We start from the raw sequence: 21,517 nt of genomic DNA, 5'->3' as shown, positions 1-21,517 counted from the left end.
GAAGAGGGGTGGGGGAAAACAACTTCCCAGTCACCTCAACAGTAGCTACTGTTTCCCTGGCTTTCCATGTCACTCGGTTTCTGTGAATGTTTTTAATTTCCATTATTTCTTTACATCCAGACTCCTAAGTTATACATAGGAAGCTTTAAAAGGTCGTGTTTTTTGTTTTGTTTGCTTTTAGTGGAATGTTGCAAAGAATTAGTGTGAGCACACAGGAGCGGTGGAGTCAGGACAGAATAGTCACTAAAGAGAATGTGACATTCCACCGCCAGGTGTACTCCTGAGACACACCAGTTCTAACAGACCAGAGTTCTGTGGGAGGCTCCTCTGCTAAAGTTGGCATTTTAAGCATGCTTGTACCAGGGAGAGTTCCTCAATCCTTAGATACCAGAAGGGACAGGGACAGTTTTTATTTTTATATGTACTTTTTGAAATTAGCAAGGGCATTTTGAATTCAAGGTAATGAATATGAGTTCATTAGAATAAAGTACCCGGACGCCAACGCAGGCTGTGCCTGTGGACAGCGAGCGTGCCCGATGGCACAGCAGGGTCCATATCTGACACACCCTCATCTACCTCCAGCCAATGTGTTTGCTCATGTGCGTTGAACCTTCTGTGGCCTGTGCATTGTTGTTACATATTCTGCTCTTCTCTCCCTCACCGCTGCCCTGCTCCTCCAGAGAGAGCCGCAGGTCTCTGCTGCCGCCTAGTAGTTCCCTGTCACAAAGGGATGCCAAGGCTTACCGATCTGTCTGTCAAAACCAAAGATGTCTGGGAAATCCCTCGAGAATCCCTGCAGTTGATCAAGAGACTGGGAAATGGGCAGTTTGGGGAAGTATGGATGGGTATGCCGAGATTCAATTACTCTTTTATTAGCTTCCCTGTTTGGGAAATCCCAAACATCAAGATGGAAGGTGGGAACAATGATAGTTTCATGATCAGGATAAACAAACAGTTTGAATTGTTTAATTTTATTTGGAAGAATTTGGAATTTTTCAAAAAGAGATAGAAACAGGCAAGAACTACAGGTTGTTCTACAGCCGGTGGAAGCAGTGTTCCAACCTGCTCAGGCCTCACCCTGCTGTGGCAGCTGCAGACGTTGGCTCAGTGTTGCCCTCAGGGAAGTCACCTTCCATCTTTCCTAGTGCATGCATGATTATGGATTATAAGGACTGTTTTCTTTATTAATTCCCTTTCCTGTAGAGAAAGCTGATGGTTTGTGTTTTAACTTAACTGTGGTTTCATCAAGTTGTACCCCACAAACTTCTGGATTGGCTAAAGATGCTTGGGAAGTTGCACGTGACTCGTTGTTTCTGGAGAAGAAGCTGGGGCAGGGGTGTTTCGCTGAAGTGTGGCTTGGTAAGGCAGAGGGCACATTCTGTTTTGGCTCCATCTCCGAGCCAGTGAAAAGGACAGTTTTGAACAGAAATGCCTGTGTGGCCATTGGGACAAAGACCCTTAACCTTTGTAACTAGATGGGCTCAAGCCGTCAGGTTTGCAGACTTCAGTGGCACCTTGCTGTGTTCATCTGTCCTATTTCATGGCTCATTAAACACCTGCAGAGCAGGAAGCCAGCGATGGTGCCTCTTTCTCTTCCTGTAAAATGGGATGTCAGATGCCATGTGAGAGCTGCTTCAGAGTAAGGTCATGGGCTTCCCAGGCACTGAGCCTGGCTCTCAACCCTTGCTGCATGATTAAGCGCTCCTCTGGGCTCCAGTCCTCATCTGTAAAACTGAAGTGATACATGCTTCACTGGATTATTTGGAGATTATATCAGATATATTTAAAATCTCCTATAGATCTTAGATCTGTACACACATATCTTCATTATACACACATTCTTCAGTAATGCCAACTGCACTGGGCCATTGAGATGGCTTTTATAACCCTCTGGGTCGGTTGCAACTTTACTTACAGACAGACTATAAACTTAGACCCCTCCCCCAAAATGTCTGTCCATAAAATGATAACAAAGTGTATTCAGGTCTCCCTTCCTTAGAGTCTAAATGGATAAAAACATGTACATATGGTCTTTAGTGTCAATTTCAAGTCATTACACAGAGCACCAAGGCATTTCCCATGGAACACAACAGTTGGGATAGATGCCTAGGCAGTTACCCAAGCAGAGAGAGAGAGATCGCACTGTGCTCAAATTAGAAAATGCTACCAGTCAGATCCTGGAGGCCGCTGAAAGCTTGTCAGAGTTCCCGTTTACACTGAGGCAGGTACTCTCTGAGATGAAAGAACGCTTTAAGCCACTGGTTCTTCTCCATATAGTTTCCCCTGTAGGATGTGTGTTGTAATTTTATGTCTTAACAGAATAATAAGAAATGCTTCAAGATACAGACCCCTTAGAGTTGAAAGTTATAGATGACACCTAGGTAAATCTTAGTGTGAACCTGAATTCTCTTTCAAATTGTAAGCAATGTAATTTCAATTAGCAGATTCTTATTTTTCTTTTATAAAATCATCCTTCAAAGCCATTGGTTAGAAATAGAATAAGCCAGAATTCTGTCTTTTAATTTGAGAACCGAAAGACAAGCTAGTTCATTCCTCTGTTTTACAGATGGACTGACAGCAGCCATGAGCCAGACTGGCCTTTGGGTCAGCTAGATTTTTAAAGAAGTATTTAAACATGGCACGTTTAAGTTCTTCTCTTCTTTCCTGGCTGCTCTTTGATCTCCCAGCCCACCTGATAGAAGCCATTGTTCTGTGGCTGACTCTCAGGAAGCTGGAGGAATTTACCTTACCTGGGGAACTGTGGGCCAGGAGATGGTGTGCTCCTGGCCTGTGCTTATGGGCACACTTAGCTTGTCTTCTGAAGGACTCAGTCAAGTGTCTCATTTAGTACAGACAGTTGAGAGCCTATTCCGAACATCCTTGGCATGTGGCCATATTTTTATAGGGGCACACCCTCTAAAATGGAATTTAATCTAATTTCTTCCAGGCTTTTCCTTTATCTAAAGGACAGCTATTGAACACCCAGGCCAATTCTAAATCCTAAACTTTCATCACTTAAATAAGAGCCCAGAGCTCTCTGGTGTAAATTCACAATTATATACATAAGCCATAAAAAGAGTGACACACATCAAATGGAAAAAGCTAGTGAATTATTAAAGAGCTATAAGTAAACTCATTTTTCCTTCAAAATACTTGACAGAGTCCTTGCCATTGTCTTTGCTCGTAAGAACTATTTTAAGGTTTTAAAGCTTAAAGTCTAATTTTATGCACAAAGTTGCTGGTAAAAATTATTTTTCCCATGCAAAGAGTACCTTTGGGTTGACTTGATATTGTGGGGTATCTGTAGGTACCTGGAATGGAAATACAAAAGTAGCCATAAAGACTCTTAAGCCAGGCACGATGTCTCCGGAGTCCTTCCTGGAGGAGGCGCAGATCATGAAGAAGCTGAAACATGACAAGCTGGTGCAGCTCTATGCCGTCGTGTCCGAGGAACCCATTTATATCGTCACGGAGTACATGAACAAAGGTCAGGCCGAGCTCCTCCCCCTCCTCCTCACAGCGGTGTGCCTCCCCCTCCTCCTCACCCGGGATTCCCATCAGGAAGTATCCACTCTGCTCGCCCAGGATAACACTTAGAAAAGGGGGGACATTGAGTTCACGATTTCTTGAGAAGTGCAGTGCCTTTTGCACGTGACACATCAGGAGTCTTCCTCTGCATAATTAAAACATCCATCCGAGCTGATGCAGAGGACTGTGAGGCCTGCTGCCATTTTGAATCGGTGGCTTCTGCTCAAGTTCCCTTTTTAGCGCTAAGTAATCACTAGCAGATGGTTGCTGGGTTAAGTTCAGTCCCCATCTCAACAGCTTCTCCCCCAGCTTTCTCCTTAAACGTCAGGTGAAGTAATGACATGCAGTCATTCCCTCCCCACCCCCCTGTGCGCATGCGTGTGTTGGTGCCCACGTGAGCATGTGTGCATCATTATAATGGAACCAGCATTGTTGGGGATGAAGCCAGAGATCACTTTGTTTTGGAAAAATAAATGAACCAAACAAGAAACAGCCTTAAAAGGCTGTGCATTGTACATCAGAGGACACCAGTGTAATTTCCCTTCTCTGTGTACTTTCTTTTAAAATATAATTGGAATTTTTTTCCTGGCAGATTGTATGCCCTTTGGATCCAGGGTTATTTTGTAAATAACTTTGTGATTAAAGCATTAAAAAAAAAAAGAAAGAAAGAAAAACCCACTGCCATCCATCAGTGGCCCCCAGCTCCTGCAAATGATTTTGTCTGTCTTGGTGTCAGATCCTCCTCACTCAGCCTCATCAGCTTGGCTCTGAGACCCTGGCTAAGGCAGAGGCGTGCCTAGCTGTGATCTAATTAGAAGCTCCTGCCCCACCCATATTCCTCAGATGCTTAAAATCTGAAAATAAGTCACCAATTCTGAAACTCCTTTGTACCTGAATCACTTAGAAGAGATCTTCTAAAGACACAGGCATCTGTGGGACTCCGGAATTTCTGATGTAGAGGATAGAGCCCCGAGGATATGCATGTCCAGCAAATACTGCTACTGCTGTTGCTACTGGTCAGAGCGGTCCAGCCTCAGACTGCTCACCCAAGCTGACTCTCTCCACATCAGTCCCTGTACAGCGGTGACCGGGACGTGGAGGATGGCTTGATTCCTTCTTGTGACATAAAAGGAGATGAAGTTCATTTCTTCTCGTTTTTGCTAAATCCTTTATTTCTAGAAACAAAAACACTGCTTATTTTCAGAAGCTACAACTTGCTTCTTAAAACTTGAAATTGGTTTCTGTTTTTTATTCAGAGCTTTCTTTTTCCATTGATGTGATTGTCCCGTCCATCTACCTTTTATTTCCAATAAGGAGATCAGGTAGAGCCACTATTGGGAATCTTTGCCTTTCTGGGTAAACTAAAATTGTTTTATTTCATTCATAGGAAGTTTGCTTGACTTCTTAAAAGATGGTGAAGGACGAGCCCTGAAGTTGCCGAACCTTGTGGACATGGCAGCACAGGTAGGCCCGCCGGGGTCTGGGTTCGGGCTGTGGCTGTACGTGTGGACACTCGGGCGAGGGCGTGTGGTGTAACAGCTGTGCCCCTTCCCTGGCTCTCCACAGGTTGCTGCAGGAATGGCTTACATCGAACGCATGAATTATATCCACAGAGACCTGCGATCAGCAAACATTCTAGTGGGGAACGGACTCATTTGCAAGATTGCTGACTTTGGATTGGCTCGGTTGATTGAAGACAATGAGTACACAGCAAGACAAGGTGGGCACTTCCAGGACAGTGGCTCCTGATTGCATCCTGCAAGCCTTCCTCCTTACCTTGGTTTCCTCCAGCTTCCCTTTGTTTTCTCTGATATGGCGAGAGTTTGACAGTTCTCAGGTAGGGGACTAGTGGATTTAGTAAGTGCGTGCAGCAGCGCTGGGCTGGTAAGTGGGTGTCTGTTCCCATAGCCCCTGGCTTTTGGGAAGTATCTAGGTACGTGATGTTCCACTTTTGGAGAGAGAAGGCTGTGGGAAACCAAGTTATAGCTCGTTCTCAGTCAGCCATGTCTGAGCAGAAATTGGGTGACACTCTGAGTCTTTTACAAAGGAACAGGTGTGGTGTTGGAAAACCGAGAGCGTAATATCAGGGAATCAAGGCTCCGTGTGCAGCAGGAGTGGGTAGTGCCTGAGCAAAGGCACCTCCTGGTAGAGAGCCTGCACACGGAGGCTAATCCTGACCTCACTCAGCAGCTGCCTTCCAGGCCTAGCCAGGCCCAGCCCGAGACTGAGCTCAGCAAAGCACCAAGGAGAAAAGAACTGGTCTGGAGGGCCTAGAGGATGCAGTGCCTGAAAGGCCCTCTATCCTTCTCCTCTTCCTCCACCCACCGCCTACAAAAGGTCACAGACATTAGTGTTATGTAAAACACATACCAAACCAGAAGCCAACCCACTGGGGGTGTTTGTTGGTTAGTTTCCTTCCAGGAAGGAATTCCCAAGGTGTTTTCTGACTTCCTGGCTGCTTGCATGGCTGTGTCCAGGCATAGCACTGAGGAACTAGCAACTGCCGAGGCCTCTGTGTGGGTTTTAAAGCTGGGACTCAGGCAGGGAGTAGGTTTCATTGGTGAAGCTAACCAAAGCCTGGCCACCCCAGCCAGGCTGAGCAGTAACTGGGATGGATTATAGGACGGTGCATTCTACAGTTTTATGAATAATAGTAATTTCACTCATTTTTAGAATCTTCTTTTCCTCACTCTTTGATTTTTTTTTTAAGTTCATAGCAATTCCTTCCGCCTTTCATTTGACTCAACATGGAAATGCAGTGGATGATGGGAGAAAATGTTAAACTGGGGCCCTGCCTAGGTACTGATATGGTCCAAATGCCCGATTGCGTGTCAGACAAACAGCTCGGGTATTTGAATTCCTCCAACATACACCATTTCTTGTCCTGGAGCCTCCTTGTGGGATCATGTGAGGGGCATGTACAGGGACACACACCCAAGGTGGGGGCACGAAAATAGGCTGTATCTCTAAGCAGAGAGGAACGCAGACGTGATTTGGTGACATGGCATGCCAAGAGGGTAGAGTGAATGTGATCAGAGGCCTGGCCCTGAGGGAGAACATGTAAAGTTGATAACCAGAATATTTGATTCAGGAAATGGCTTCAGTGAAGCTCGGGAGCTTCCTCCTGTTTGTAAGAAAGTCTCCGTGGCAGAGGGAGCAATGCAAGACTGTTCACTTTTTAACTAGTCTTTGAACTCTGCAGAGTCTGTGGTTAACCCCCTAGACCCATCTATGAATGAGAGATGGTGGGCCAGGAGCCAGCAGATGCTAACAGAGGTACCACTGGAATGGACTGGGTAGATAAGTCACGCCTCATTCATTAAGGTGCTTAAGACTGTGGCCTTAGGCAGCTGGCACCTCTCATGCCAGTTTCTGCGCTGGAACCCATCTAGGACCCTCTCAGCCTGGCCATGCAGCCTTCTCACTTCCCGTCATGACTGCCTTTCTGTCCTGCCTCCTCCCATGGCATCCAGACCGCAGTCTGAACCCCTTCCCAAGGACAAGCCTTAGTCCTTTGTTCAGAATTCCCTTGATTCCTCTCTTCCCTCCTAGAATATTATTTCGTCCTTCTTATCTTAGCCAACTGTCTTCAGATGCGTACGAAACACTGGAAAGGGCTAAGCACCAGGAGTTAGAAGGGCTGGAGTGTGACAGGAGAGATAGTCTATGCTGTCCTGAAGCTGAGAACCGGAAAGGGCCAAGGTATGCCAGGACCTGGAGCTGCCTGACCTGCAAGGGGCAGGAAATAGACCCAGAGTTAGCAGATTCATTCGTACGAACCACAAAGCTCACAAGTTGAAGATTGGGATTTGAAAACAGTACAGCCCACCTGGTCATGTGTGCTCTTGAACCGTGCCCACTGTCTTCCCCTCAAAGACAGTGAATCAGAGAGCAGAATGTAAAACCGGAGAGAATTGGTCATAAGTCCCATTTCCCCTTTATTTTATGGAAAAAGCCTCAAGGGACAACCTCTCAAACTCACATGTGTCAGGGGGCCCAGAGAGACTTTCATTTTCCAGCCTTGGCTAGCCCAGCTGTTCCTACAGTTCCTCCACTGGGTCTGCCCTGCCCTGGCCTTTCCACTAGATGGAAAGGTCCGCCATGTACTTGCCAATGTATTCTGCAGATGGCATGTGTGCTTCATGCCGACGTTCCTGCCGGGGATTAATAAGCTCCTGTAGACAGCTGGTCCATGTGCCTAATAATATTTGCAAGTCGGGTTTTATGTCACCCGCAGGCCACAGCCGTGCCGCGTGTTGATTATGAGAGTGCAGGCAGTGTTCTGAAACACGTGCCAAATGTAGCTATTTTAGGATCACGAATGACAATTGTTTGCAAAACAGTTGTGAGTTTCCCATCTCAGGGTGTGCTCTGAAATGTCTGTCACCACAGACACACACACACACACACACACACACACACACACACGGCAAGGTATGAAGCACAGGACACAAGGACACTGCAGTGTGGAGGTCCGTCACAGGTCTTTCATGTGTCTTTGTCTCCTACACACCTCACACTCACCCTACCTACCCTGGCTTGTGAGCAGAAGCCCATTGTCAAAGAGAAATTCAAGACCAGGCCCAGTGCCTATGAAGGTTATCCTCCACTTGATACCATTTTAGAAGCAACTAGAATCATTTGGGGTTCCTCATAATTACCTGAACATCTCGAAATAAGAACCAGTTCTTGTTTAGTCATAAGCTCTGCACTGAATTCTGTCCATCCGGAGTCACTTTAAACAATCCATAGCAGGTATTTGAATACCTTGTTTATCAAAGGAACTTGGCTAAAAGTTGTTATGATGACACCCAGGCCAAAGCAAAGGCTGCGCTGGAGGCTGAGGAGGGAAGGTCTCATCGGCCCAGGAGTTTGAGATTGGCATGCACGTCAAAGGAAGAAAGGAGGGAGAGGAGAGAGACAGGAAGCCTAAGGGCACGAGACAGGTGGCTAGCATGAGGAGCACTAAAGCCAGGCAACAAAGCCCAGCGATACCTATCACTGACCTGGGCCCTGGGCACGCCGACTCGTCCGTCCACAGGCAGCTTACTTAGTTTTAAATGCAGATGCGTTTTACCTGTTTTGTGCATTTTTGCAGCTACCGAAAAGCACTTGAATGTCTAATAGCAGCTAATAGCAGCTGTCAGCGCTCGTGCTGCGGTTCTTGTCTTAGCTTACAGAGGACCAGGCTGCTGGGGAGTAAACAGATGAGTAGGGTTGCAGTTGTACTGGAAAGAGCCAGTTACTATGCAGGGAAAGAGAGGCTGAAGGCCCTTTCTCCCCAGGAGGCAGCTGTGGGTTATGGTTAGGGTGGCACTGGTGCCTAAGGGAGACGTCAGGGACATCTTAACCTCAGAGAGGGAGAATGAGTGTGAGTTGGGATTTGTTGTATTTGAGGTGTCCATCCTGCCGTGTCTAACCCAAAGAAGCTGCTGGGGTATCAGCTGATCCACTGCCACAGCAAGGTCCTCCGACCCTCATCCTTCCCCTCTGTGTCACCTACCCCTTCCCTGGAGCTCTCCTGACAGCCACCTCCCTAGCCCCAGTCCCACGATCCTTCCAGAAGTTACCATAGGCCCCCACCCCATCCTGGGCCGACGGCATCAAGGTGAGACTGTGCTCTTACACCACACCCCTCTCCTCAGCAGCAGTTCACTGCTGCCCTGTCACAGCCCCTGGACCATCTGTTCTTCTCACAGAAAATGACAATTGCTGGGGGAACTCTCCACAGACTTGGTCGAGCTGGCTCGTGCTGGCTTGAACCTGGCTGCTCAGACAGGCCTGGCCGTGTTTAGTAATGACTTGCTCTTGCGGACACTTGATTTCTTTGTTTCTGTTTTCTTTTTTAAATTTACGTTCATCCAATAAAATAGACAAATCTGGTATATAACTGGGTATGTTTTTACACATGTACATAGTCTTAAAAACCACCTCACAGAGGAAGACAGACCTGTAAAGACCATTTCCTTCTACCCTAGTTTGCAACCAGCCCCAGAGAGAGCCATTTTCTGTTGCGGCAGACTCCCTCTGCCTGTAAGGCAGTCCATGAGCATGACTCCACAGATCCTTTCTGTAGTAACCCACCACTCTTAGGAACAGCGTCTCACCTAGCCGTGACATGTGACTTGGTTCCTCGTGAGACTCTTGCTTCCTCTAACAGTTCTTAGCTTCTCATAGCAGACTTTATTCCACTGAGCACAGGCACCATGTGACCTATCATTGTACGGAGGGACAGTAGGGCTAAGTCCACCTGGGCCTGGTACAGGTGTAGCTACTGGGCGGGAGACACACACCCTCCTATCTTCCAGGTCCTCTCCCTGTCAGAGGGCTGATCATGGGCAGCCCTGGCTTGGCAGTGGCAGTCACTGTCCCACAGAGCATGGATTTAAAAGGCAACTGCAGCTAGGTCGCTTACCTGGGTTGGAAATCAGGATCCCCCAGGTTTAAACTGCTTCTGTCACTGACAAGCAAAGCAGCTACCTCTTTTGAGCCTCCTTTTTATCCTCTGTCAAACAGACAGTAACAGTGCCTGCCTCGCGTGAGTTCTGTATGATTATTGAGCAAGCAGTCTATACAGATTCTTTGAGGGTGGTAAAATATGAAGAATTATTTCATAGCTTCAATTTTTTGTGATTGACATGTTTTCCATAGATAGGGTTTGTATTATATTAAAAACACTTTAAAGAGAAAAAATATTAGTAATCAATAGAAGAAAGGGACTTGAAAGCCGTAATACACAGCCAGATAGGTGGAAGATAGATAGATAGATAGATAGATAGATAGATAGATAGATAGAAGATAGATAGATAGATAGATAGATAGATAGATAGATAGATAGATAGAGGATGCATGTGACGTGTGTGTGTATGTGTGTATGCACGAGCACACACATATCACCATTTATAGCCCAAGCTAGTCTATTTTATTTGGACAGTCAGCTTTCTGGTTCTATCCACGTGTTCCACAGACCCTCTGTTCTGAACTCAGTGGAGGAGGGTCAGCTAGTCCTGCCTTTCCATTGTCTTGGACAGGCCTTCATTCTTTCCTCCGATTAAAAACCATTCATAGCTGGGTATGGTGGTATATGCCTTTAGTATCAGCACGAGGAAGACAGAGGCAAGCAGAGCTCTTCAGTTTGAGGCCAGCCTGGTCTTCTAGTGAGTTCCAGGGCAGCCAGGGCTACGTAGAGAGATTGCCCACACTTGCCCTCCTCCCTCAAAAAAGAAAGAAAAGAACCATCCATAGCCCCAAGCTGCATGCACATGGTTTTATTTATATTTATTATATATCATTATTGTGTCTGATATCACAAAGGTGCTTACATGGACCCTGGGTAACAATTATCCTGGACAGCAGTAAAACAAGTCTAGCTGTTCCTCTGTGGGGACGATGGCCTAAAGACTGGATGCAGCCCTCATGAGCACAGAGCACATATTGTCACTGTTTGTGTATAGCAGTGGACATAGCTCTGGTCACCGCCCTTCTCCTCACTCTCCACAGACACACTTCTGCTCTATGCTCAGTGTGCACACTTCCTGGAAATCAAGTGCTGTGGTGCAGCAGAGCCCCCTAGGGAGGGTTGCTGCTCCTGTCGGTGTTTCCTGCACACACTGATTCTTGTCTCAGGAAGTACAAGCGCTATCCAGCTAGATGGGCCTGTGTTCAGATGCTAGCTCTGCCTTCCCCTGGATCTGCAGCCTCTCTGGGCCTCTGCATCCTCAACTGGAAACCCCCTTTCCAGGGGATTAGAAAGGGCAGAAGCTGTTTGGTGTCCTTTGCTTCTCATTCTCCCTCACAGGTCTTTTCTCCTCCCAGACCTCTTTCCTCCTTTCTCTGCACTCCTCGCTATGTTTGAAAAGATGGCAAGGCCTGAGCTGGCTCTGACAGTGGCTGGAGAAGTCACATTATCTTAGTTAGTGTGAATCCTGGCATCACTGCAGATCTGCTCAGGAACCTTGGATAAGTTACTTTGAGCCTGCCTTCTTCTGCAAACAGAATTGTCACACGGTCTGAGAACGGACAGACAGGAAGTGCTTACCACAAAGGACTTGGTGCAGTTGGCAGTGGTATTAGCAACAGTGTGTTAGGTTTACCCTGTAGATGCACACAGGCATATTCCACACCCACCCACAGGTGGTACCCACGAACCATGCATGTTTCTTGAGGCCTTCCTGCTGCCTCCTGCCAGGGCTTGTCCCCATTTGAATCATGAAGAGCAGGAGTATGGAATTTCTCTGAGGGTTTGGTTGGTTGGTTGACTTGTTCCAAAGCAGTCACCAAATGAGCACTTAGAAAACAAATGTCAAAACGATGTCATCTTTGAGTGTGTGGAATATTTGGACAAAAGGAGAGCACTCAGAACTTTGGGTAACTTTGTTGCTTGTTTATGTATTAAGTAGGACAAGAAAAATGTGTCTGTTCAAATACTCCCAGTATTGAGCATTTAAATTGAATAGATTATTGTCTGGAGTAGAATTCACATATAAATTAGACTACAAAGAATTCATAATTGTTACAGTTTCCATGTTCATTACTTCACGTTAAAAATTGTTACTGCATAAATTAACACGTTCTTTCTTGGAGAACATATTTTAGAAAGATTTGTTACTTTAATAACTCTTTGTGTATTAGAAATCCCAGATGCCGGTGCTAATTAAATGTAATCAGATTTTGGATTCAAAAAGCACAGTAGCCATTTACCACAAACGAGCAGGCAGCAAGGTTGACAAACACAGTCAGGAAGGACAGGGTCCCTGACTCTTTTAGATTTCCAGTTTCACAATGCAGAACTGTGAATTCAATTCCTGTCCTTCCTTTGTTCCAATGACTGGGGATTATTAGACTCAGTACGCCCGCGTTCCAGCTCAAGGGTTCCTGCAGAATTATTAATCAGCTGCTTCAGAGGCCCCTGTAATCCAGTGGCAGATCAAGGCTGATCTCACCACGAGGTGCCCCCCTTCTGCTCCCCTCAGCGTATGAAATTCTTGTTCCCTGTCAACAACAGCATCCTCATTCCCACACTGTGTGCTGTGACCTGAACAGCAAATGTCAGCAGAGAAGGGGGCGGGGCATGGAACCCTGTTAATTGTTGAATTTAATTTAATTCTTTCCTTGCTAAAGAAGTGAACCCATTTTTTAACAAAAGCAAACCTCTTCCCGATGCAAGCTATTGTTTCAAGTCCCTGGTCCCCAGGCAGAGCTGTGAAGGGCTGCAGTGAAGTGACCAGGCCATCCCACCCCCAGGCCCACACGGGAGTTGATCATCCCCAGAGCTGCCAGAGGGCTTATGCTGAGCCCCGTGAGCAGAACTGAGCAAAGCTGCCTCCCTGAACCTTCCAGGGCCGGAGTTTGGTACACCTCTGTCCCTGGGCAGAAGGCAGCTTCATTTGTATTCTGCCTCCTCTGTCTCTAGGCTTCCTACCACTGGCGTCTCTGGGAGGGACCGCTTTGTTCATCTGCCGTAGCTCCAGCCTACATTAGTAGTCAGGGGAGCAGGGCAGATGCCGGGAAATGGAGATGAACTGTTGAGAGAGCATCGTCCCTCCTAGCGAGGCTGTGCTGACAGCCAGATGAAGTGAACGAGAGGGGCTTTTAAATCACTCATTTCTCCCTAGTCCCTTTTAAGATTAAAAATGCTTGCGGGGTGGCGGGGAACTGATCTCTACCCCTTACATCCTTGGACAGCTCTCTGAGTTGGCCCAGGGAACGCAGATAGGGCCCTGTGCCAGCACAGGTCACTGGAGCCGGCTCTCTGAGCACCTTCCTCTATCTGCCCAGCCCACGGGCAGTCCTGCTTTGTGCTCACAGGGGCAGCTCCCTGTCCTTTGTGCTGTTTTGGGCAGAGCTTCCTGGCAGTTGTTTGTGAATGGTCAGGAGCAAGTCGTCAGTTTGCACAGCCCACGTTTCTTGGTAATCGTCACTAAGGAAGCAGATGGTCACCCTCTGTGTTTTAAAGTGTGTAAATAGGAACTGCAGACTGCCATCAAACATCAGAAATGTCTTTCGGCTTCCTTGTTGTACTCTGCTGGCTGGCAGAAGGAGCCTGCATTTGCATGCACTGGATAGCCAGGGACAGGCAGAGCACATGCAAACTGCCTGCAGCTAGGAGCATCTCTCTCCTAACCAAGGGAGGGTACCTGGCCCAACATGCTGGTCTCCACAGGGTCCCAGAAACATAGGCACTTTGTCAGGTTGGAAAGCAGGGGACAGTTTAAAAAGCAACCTGTAGCTGACTTGTCTTCTGTATATCCCTTCTTCTGGGCCTTTTTTCTAGACTCAGAGCCAAACCCAGTATGATGAGCCTGTCCCACGCTATATCCCCACTGTCCACACTGCCTAGCACAATGTGGCCTGGCGTGGCCCAGGTCCCTCTGAGGGTGGCTCACTCTGTCTGTGTTAGATTCTTAACCCAGTGGTGGGCCTGCCAAGATCCCTGTCTCTCCGTGCTCACTGTTCAGCCCCTGGGAGCTTGCTCACGTTTCCAGCTTGAACGTTTCTTCCGTGGATTTATCCCAAGCAGACCTTGGAGCTGCGCCTAGTTAATCAGCCCAGAGTTTCATATTATGTTCAGGCCCAACTCCTGTCTCCTGGCACTCAAGGTTTCCTCACTCATCTCTCCTCTCTCAAAGTCCCTGATGAGACAACACTGTCTTAATCCCTGTCACCTTCTCTGTCAGACTCCTTACCCTCCCCCCACCCAAGCTACAATTTCAGATGGAATATCAATCATCCTTTTGTGCAACTAGATTTTCCTTTATATTTATTCTCAAAACATGACGCTAAACTCTATGAACTTAAAATGGAAATTTTAGCAGAATATGTTACCGGGGTAACTGGAAACACTCAGCTTATTACTTCGGAAGCATTCGGGAAATTTGAGCGTCATCCTTGGCCTATTATGAGAATTAGGAGTTTTCCTCTGCCAAGTTTCACTGGGTTTGAAATTATTATTGTGCTTGAGTCACCACCAAGTTCCAGGTTGGGTCAGCTCCTAACACAGGATATCCTGTCCTAGACTTCTTGCTCTCTCCCGCATCTAGTCAGCTTCCGGTTACTGCTATAGTCCGTGATTGCTTTTACTCTCTAGGGTGACTGTACAGTCAGAGTACTACACAAGACCTAACAGTCCCAGGCTGGACTGAGCTCGAGATGTGTGATGGCCCCAGCATGCTTGTATTAACCTCTGCTGTGAACCTTTCTGGGTCTGGGAAAGCCATGGGTCACACTGGTCCCTTCTCTGTTCCCATGCCTCCCTGCAGCACTCACCACAGTTGACTCCCTCATCCCTACCATCGCCTGAGCCATCTTCAAGCCAAAACCACTTTTTAGCTCTCTGTAGGTTCAAACTAGGAGCTGCATTCCTCTAGCTTTAGAAAATTCCTACAGGAGGCTCCCTCCTCCTGATAACCCTAGAGTGTCCCACATTGTGCTTGAGCACTCAGTGGACAGACATTCAGGGAATTCTCAGGGGTCGATGGATGAGTGTGGGGGATTCTCTGCATCCTCTTTTGAAGTTTTGAGGGTCAGTGGTGCTGAGGGCCTTTGTCAGTGCAACTCAATGCCTTGAACACTCAATCCAAGCATGTTCTTAGCTCTCAGCTTGTTACTGGTCATCAGACACTCTGCGGAGACCTTTGTACCTCCTGCCATCCCAAGTTATAGGCAGGAAACTAACACTTGGGCTTTCAAGGGTCTGGCAAACCCAGCCTGCGAGCCCAGGTCTACCTCACTCTGAAACTCATTTTCTTCGTTTATTTTAACTTCTGTTAAATTCCATCTTTGACAGCTTCACTTATATCTGTTGAGCCTGCTTTCTCCATGACCATTCTTGACCTTGCAAAGAACACTACTCAGTTCCAGCTCAGCCCACCACTGGGCTTGCCACCACTGTCACTTCGGAGCAGTGGCTCTGTGTCCTGGCTCTTCCTTTCGCTTTATTCAGAAAGCAGTCTTGAGATGGAAGGTATCTGCAGTGTTCGTGTGATCATTGGAAACATTGTCATCATCTTAATGTAAGCAAGAGAGTCCACTACAGGAAGCTACCAAGCAAGTCAAGACACATTTCTGTCTGAGGCAGAAGTAGAGGGCAGGTTTCCTGGCTGACCACTGGGCATGTAGCCATTCCTTTAACTGGACTGCGGCTTGGACTTGGAGTGACCCGTCTTGACGTGGATCTGGCCAGTCATCTCGTCTTCACTTAAAGCTGAGAGCATTAGGCTGAGTGGGCTGACAAAAGCCATCATGTGTTATACCATTCTATATCCAGTATTTTCTTTGTGGTTAGCTTTTTTGAAGTCTTGGTTAAAGAAGATAACTTCTTTGGCCATTGGGGGTTGAATCAGTCACTGTTCAAGTGGACCTTTGTTGTTGTTAGCATGTCTGTTGAGCAGTCGTGGTTTAACAGCTTTAGTCAAAGTACCGGAAACAATGTAACAGACTACGCTGACCTGGAAGGTCTGTGTTGTGCTAAGAGCTCCATTCGGCGGCAGCTCGTGCACAGGGTCTAAGTGCTCTGACCCTGACGCCAGTCTCCTTTCACCCGACCCCATTTCCATCCCTTACACCGGTTCCTCAATGTGGTGTTCTCTCAGCTGAAGAACGGAAATGTCTGCACATGTAACCCATGTGTCAGACATGTGGCACACACAGCAAGGACCCATGATCAGTTACGTAATGGCAGGCAATTGTAGCGCCCAGCATTAAATTACCTCTTTGGATCATGTTCGTCCCAGAAGACTTCAGGAAGAAGTCTTGAGGAGGCAGAAGGTTGTAGCTAGGCAAGTAGAGGGAAAGATGGCATTTCAGACAAGCTAATACAACAGAAGGACTGTGATCGTGCCAGGTGTGTGCTACCTGCTACAGGAGCAAAAAGCAAACTAACCTGGATTAACTGTACGTTTGCAATAGGAAAAACCAAGGTTGCCTGGATAAGTGGGTCCCTGGAACCAGGTGGTGGGTTTTATTGAATTCAGTAGGGACCCTCCATGTGGCTCTAGAAGCCAGAACAGGGAGCTTCAGTTTAAAGGATTAATTAGAGGGGCGGGCACTCTGCTGAAGACTAGGGACGAAGGCAGGGGGACGAAGGCAGGGGGACTCAGCAGAGGTGACGACTGGAATCTGGGTAATCTTGAGAGACAGGTGAAAGAGCAGAACCAAGGTGCCAGGTTAAGGTGACAGTGATAACAGTGGTTAGGTCTAGAAATAGCAAGGGAAGAAAAGTCCCAGCGTAGGTTTTCTGCCCTTAAGCCTAGCAACATGGCGATCCAACCCCAGAAAGTGGGTAGTAAAAAACAAATAAACGAAGGCGAGTTTGTTCGTTTCTTAGATTTGAAAAGTAAGAATTAATTTCTAACTCAGTCATTTGGTGACGTTTTTCTTCCTACTACAAGAATCTCTTATAGCCTTGCACATAGTGAGATGATATACTGAACAATAAATTAAGCTTACAGTTGCTATATTTTAGGTAAAGCCAAGAGACCCTAGAAGCCCATAAATATTTGGAAATAAAGAACCAGGAATTCAAATGAGAAACATCTGAACGTACCCATCCCCCTCGCACACACAGCAGGCAAAATTAGTGACAAAAAAGGGCATAGCGGAGAGAGAAGAGTCGGGAACACTGAGGCCTGAGTGGCACGTGTGGTTAGAGTGAGTGGAAGAAGAGCAGGCATTGGAGACGAGAGAGGCAGGAAGGAGGCTGTCCGTAGAGCAGATGCTAGGCCTGTGAGGAAAGCTCCAGACTTCAGACTCGATTCTGGTGGGAAGCAAAGAGCAGGCCAGCTCAGCAGTGGTCAGGTGGAGTCTTTGTTGTTATCGTTCTTAGGGACAAACCTGGATAACTGAGTGAGACCCACCACGCTCCTTCCCCTGACTAGGAACCCGCTTCAGACGAATCCATCAGCGGGAAGTGATTGCAGCTCACTTTGTCTCACTGTGACCACCACTGCAAAGCCTCCTGTTGCCTGCTCTTTCTGCTACTAAAACCACTGCCCATCCCAGTAGCAGCCCAGGAACTGCCCGCTGTTCCTCTGAAGCAGAGCTATGACTCCCTCTACTTCTCTCAGATTCACTCAGACACTAAGGGGTTCTGAGTACTCTATGCTCAGTATTAAAATGCAGACTTTGCAAGTGTACTTAGGTTTCATTAGTGTGTAGCAGATGCTTCCCCATTGTAGTCAGCAGTTGTTAGACCCTTAAACAGCCATCCAGACAATGACAGACATGACACTAGTACTGTCACCAAGAACAAGGGAAGACACCCCAGAGATAAGAGACCACATAAATTGCCCATAAGAAGCCATGGCTAGTCAGCTAATCCACTGCCCAGCTCCTCTGTCATCCAGTCGGTTCTCTCAGGAGTCTTCTGTGTGTACCAGACACACCAGGCTCTGAGCTGGAGACAGTCATCCCAAGGACATGCCTCAACCCTCAGAGACAGCCTGCCAAGAGATGCACTTCTGACAACCTGTGCATCCATCACGTTTCAAGCTATAACGACTGGAAAACAGGCTGCGTGGCAGCTCGGAGCTGGGAGACCTGCCCAAGTGTTATTGATCAGGCGGAGTCTTTAAGCAAGTAGCACTCAGACCAAGAACAGGGCAGGGGTAGCCTCAGGGTGACCACAGGTTGTTGTTTTTCTCTCTGAGAGTTGCCTCCTTCCAACTCTCTAAACTCTCTAACTTGAAGTGAAGCTCTAACTCCAGCTCCCAGCAGGGTCCCTTGTGGGGCTGTGTACCCTGTTGCTCAGTGTCCTGCATAGCCATATACAAAGAGACCAGGAGAAACCAACTGCCTAGCATCACACTCTCAGAGCCAACTGTAGGACCAGTAACTTTGTACCCTCTGGAGGGAGGAAGCTAAAACAGAGCAAAGAAGTGTCAAGAAGAGTAGGAAGCTAAGCATTGATTACTTCTTTTCAGTGATAGCTTGTCCTTGCTTCAATTAAACTTTTGTCTCAGAAAACACTCATTTTCTTTTTTAAACAAACTAAAACCACACCTTTAATGCTGCCAAGGCAGAGGCTGGTGGATCTCTTGAGTTCAAGAGCATCCTGGTGTACATTGTGACTTTCAGAATAGCAACCTTGTCTCAAAAAAGAAAAGAAGAAACAAAATTTCTGTTGGAGCTGGAGGGATGGCTCATGGTTCAGGCTCCAGAAGACCTGAGTTCAGTTCCAGTACCCAAGTCAAGTGGCTTTACAACCTCCTGTAACTCAAACGCCACATGACTCCACAGTCCCCTTCAGCCTCAGAGGGCACCTGCACACAAGTATGTAGACTTACACAAAAATAAAGTAAATATTTTTTTTAAGTTTCTGATGAGGGTAGCTACTAAAAATATGGACAAAGCCATTCTTTAATTTTTATCCTTTTAAATACCTGTTGCTTGGTATGAAAAATATTTTATGTCTTATAAAGCAATGATGCAAAATAACTATGTAAGTCCCCTCTAACCCGTCAGAACACATACCTACTAATGACCTCCTGTCGAAACCCATCAGATTATAAAGACTGTGTTCTCTTACGTAAAAGTTTACAGATCTTTTTTGTCATTGTTTTGTTTTTGTTTTTCAAGACGTGATTTCTCCGTGTAACTGCCTGGCTATCATAGAACTCACTCTGTAGACCAGGCTGGTCTAGAACTCGCAGAGATCCACCAGCCTCTGCCTCCCGGGTACTGAGATTAAAGACATGTGCCACCACTGCCTGGTTTAATATCTTTATTGTACCCTTATAAAATGAGAAAATGATAAGTCAGATTAGTATAGCTGGCTGATGCATTTAGTTTTTAAAACCTGAAATCTTACAAATTTTTACTCAGAAAATCCCAGTGAAAGCCACGTTACTGCATCTGTAATCCCAGTGAAAACTACGTGTTACTGCACCTGTAATCCCAGCCCTCACACAGCAGAGGCAGGGAGGACCAGGAGTTGATGGTCACACCTTCAGCTACATGAGACTGTTTCATAGAAGGGAGACCAAAAAGGCTGTCTAAATTGTTCATAGTTTCCTGCCAGGACCCCACCCACTGAGCAGTGTTGCATGAGTCCGAGGAGGACCCAGGGATTAATTTCCTGCCGTTTATGGTACAGGATTTCTCTGCCAGAGAGAAATCTAAAGTCCCATTGTACTTGAGATGTCAGATTGTAAAGCCGTGGAGTTGCTATAAACGAGGATGTGTTTAACATCCAAGAATTCCAGCTGGGGTTTGGTCCTGGGCAATCCGCCCTTGACACTGAGGGAAGCCTGTCACCCTGACCCCAGTGGCTTGGAGTTGAAGCTGCATAAGACAGAATGCCAAGGACAGAAAGCTGTGTGAAGAATGCTTTTAATGAAATTTTAAAACAAAATGACTGCTCAGAGAATCCCAGATCGTACAGGCACTCACCATCACTTAAGGGAAGAGAGAAACAAACCCACTTTAAATGGAATGCATACAAGTGGAAGAGAGTGACACAGATACCTTCCTGCTCCGGTGTTAGGGTGAGGTGCCACGGAGGGAAATCGTAGGACTTCACACTGGCATACAAGACACGGAGAAGAAAACTACATTGCTGGGAAATGCCAGGGTGTCTTCGTTAACATTGTTATGGTATACTGTATTTAAAACAAAAATTTAATTCTCTAATTTATCACGTCTGGCTATTAAAACCTCCATAATTTAAAGATTTTTTTAATCATTTGCCACTTTTGCATGTAGTGACTTTTCGTAGATGACAGTTCTGATTTTTATCAACCTGTGTGTGCTTTTCAGCAGCTCGTAAGCATCATCAGTACGGCTGAAGCTTGCTACCATTTGCATAACAAATGTAAACTCCTTGTATGTTTTCCTCTGGTCTGTTCAAGAACTGCCCAGAACTGCTTTATAGTTGCTGACCCTACATGAAAACGCAGGCGGCTAGGTCCATCTTAATCTGTCCACATCCTTCTAACGACATGACGAGAAGGGCGGGCTGTGCCTTTTCTTTAGATGTGGAAAAAGAGGATTCTCCTAATGGTCAGAGACACTTGAAAGATGTAGTCCTACTGCCTTTGAGATGAGTTTAATGTGTGCGTGTGTGTGTGCGTGTGCGTGTGTTCATTTGCATAAGAGTGCCCCCCACCCTGTAGGCTCATGTATTTGAATGCTTAGCCATCAGACTCATAAGCTGTCATCAAGGCATGCCCTGTCTAAAAGTGTTCCTCACTTGAGCCTGGTAGGAAAAAGGAAGGAGGAGAGTGATCACACAGTGCAGAATAAAAACGTCCCAGAAATAAAGATGGCCACCGTGGAGAGAACGGGTGGGAGGAAGCGAGCAGTCAGCCACAGGCAGGATCGTGTCCCCACGGCAAGTGTGAGAAACAGGAAACATGGCCCCTTTCAGTGTAGTGTGCAGGCTCTATCCATTCGCTCCATCCTGGGGAAGCTGGAACTTCTATGGATTCGTGGCACCTCATAAGACCTATCTATGACCTTATATACCAGAGGACACCGGAGAACAGAGTGATGATCTAATTCTGTGTGTATTTATTGAAATATAGCATTATTTGAGAGATATATGGGTGTATTCATCTGTGCATACATATTGTCTTAGGCACTGTCCTGTTGCTGTGACAGACACCATGACCAAGGCAACTCCTATAAAGGAAAGCATTTCATTGCAGATGGCTTACAGTTCAGAGGTTTAGTCCATTGTCATCATGGTGGGAAGCATGGGGCCGTGCAGTCAGACATGGTGCTGCAGAGGGAGCTGAGAGTTCCACATCCCGATCCACAGGCAGCAGGAAGAGAGCCACCTGTCTGCCTTGTGCTTCTGAAACCTCAAAACCCAGTGTCACACTCAATAAGGCCACACCTACCCCAGCAAGGCCACGCCTCCTAATCTTTCTAATCTAAGTACTGCCACTCCCTGCTGAATAAGCATTTAAATGCACAAACCTCTGGGGGCCATTCTTGTTCAAATCAAAATACACAAACACACACACACACACACACACACACACACACACAC

At 46.8% G+C, this 21,517-nt stretch overlaps 1 protein-coding gene across 7 annotated transcripts in view; it reads left to right on the top strand.

Annotated features, from left to right (window-relative positions):
• Positions 1-21,517, top strand: part of Fyn (FYN proto-oncogene, Src family tyrosine kinase) — a 193,331-nt gene that overhangs the window by 159,890 nt on the left and 11,924 nt on the right. For 5 of the 7 annotated variants that reach the window (XM_028769090.1, XM_028769093.1, XM_028769091.1 and 2 more), the window contains 4 exons: positions 681-845; positions 3,308-3,487; positions 4,916-4,992; positions 5,095-5,248. In XM_028769090.1, coding sequence (XP_028624923.1) covers positions 681-845; positions 3,308-3,487; positions 4,916-4,992; positions 5,095-5,248 — 576 coding nt within the window. Of the gene's footprint in view, positions 1-680; positions 846-1,203; positions 1,360-3,307; positions 3,488-4,915; positions 4,993-5,094; positions 5,249-21,517 lie in introns of all 7 variants that reach the window. The other 2 variants (XM_028769094.1, XM_028769088.1) reach the window with 1 other exon arrangement.

This window comes from Grammomys surdaster, unplaced genomic scaffold (genome assembly GCF_004785775.1).
Source record: "Grammomys surdaster isolate TR1022 unplaced genomic scaffold, NIH_TR_1.0 190, whole genome shotgun sequence".
NCBI classification, from domain to species: Eukaryota; Metazoa; Chordata; class Mammalia; order Rodentia; family Muridae; genus Grammomys; species Grammomys surdaster.
This window is presented reverse-complemented; position numbering and strand designations above follow the sequence as displayed.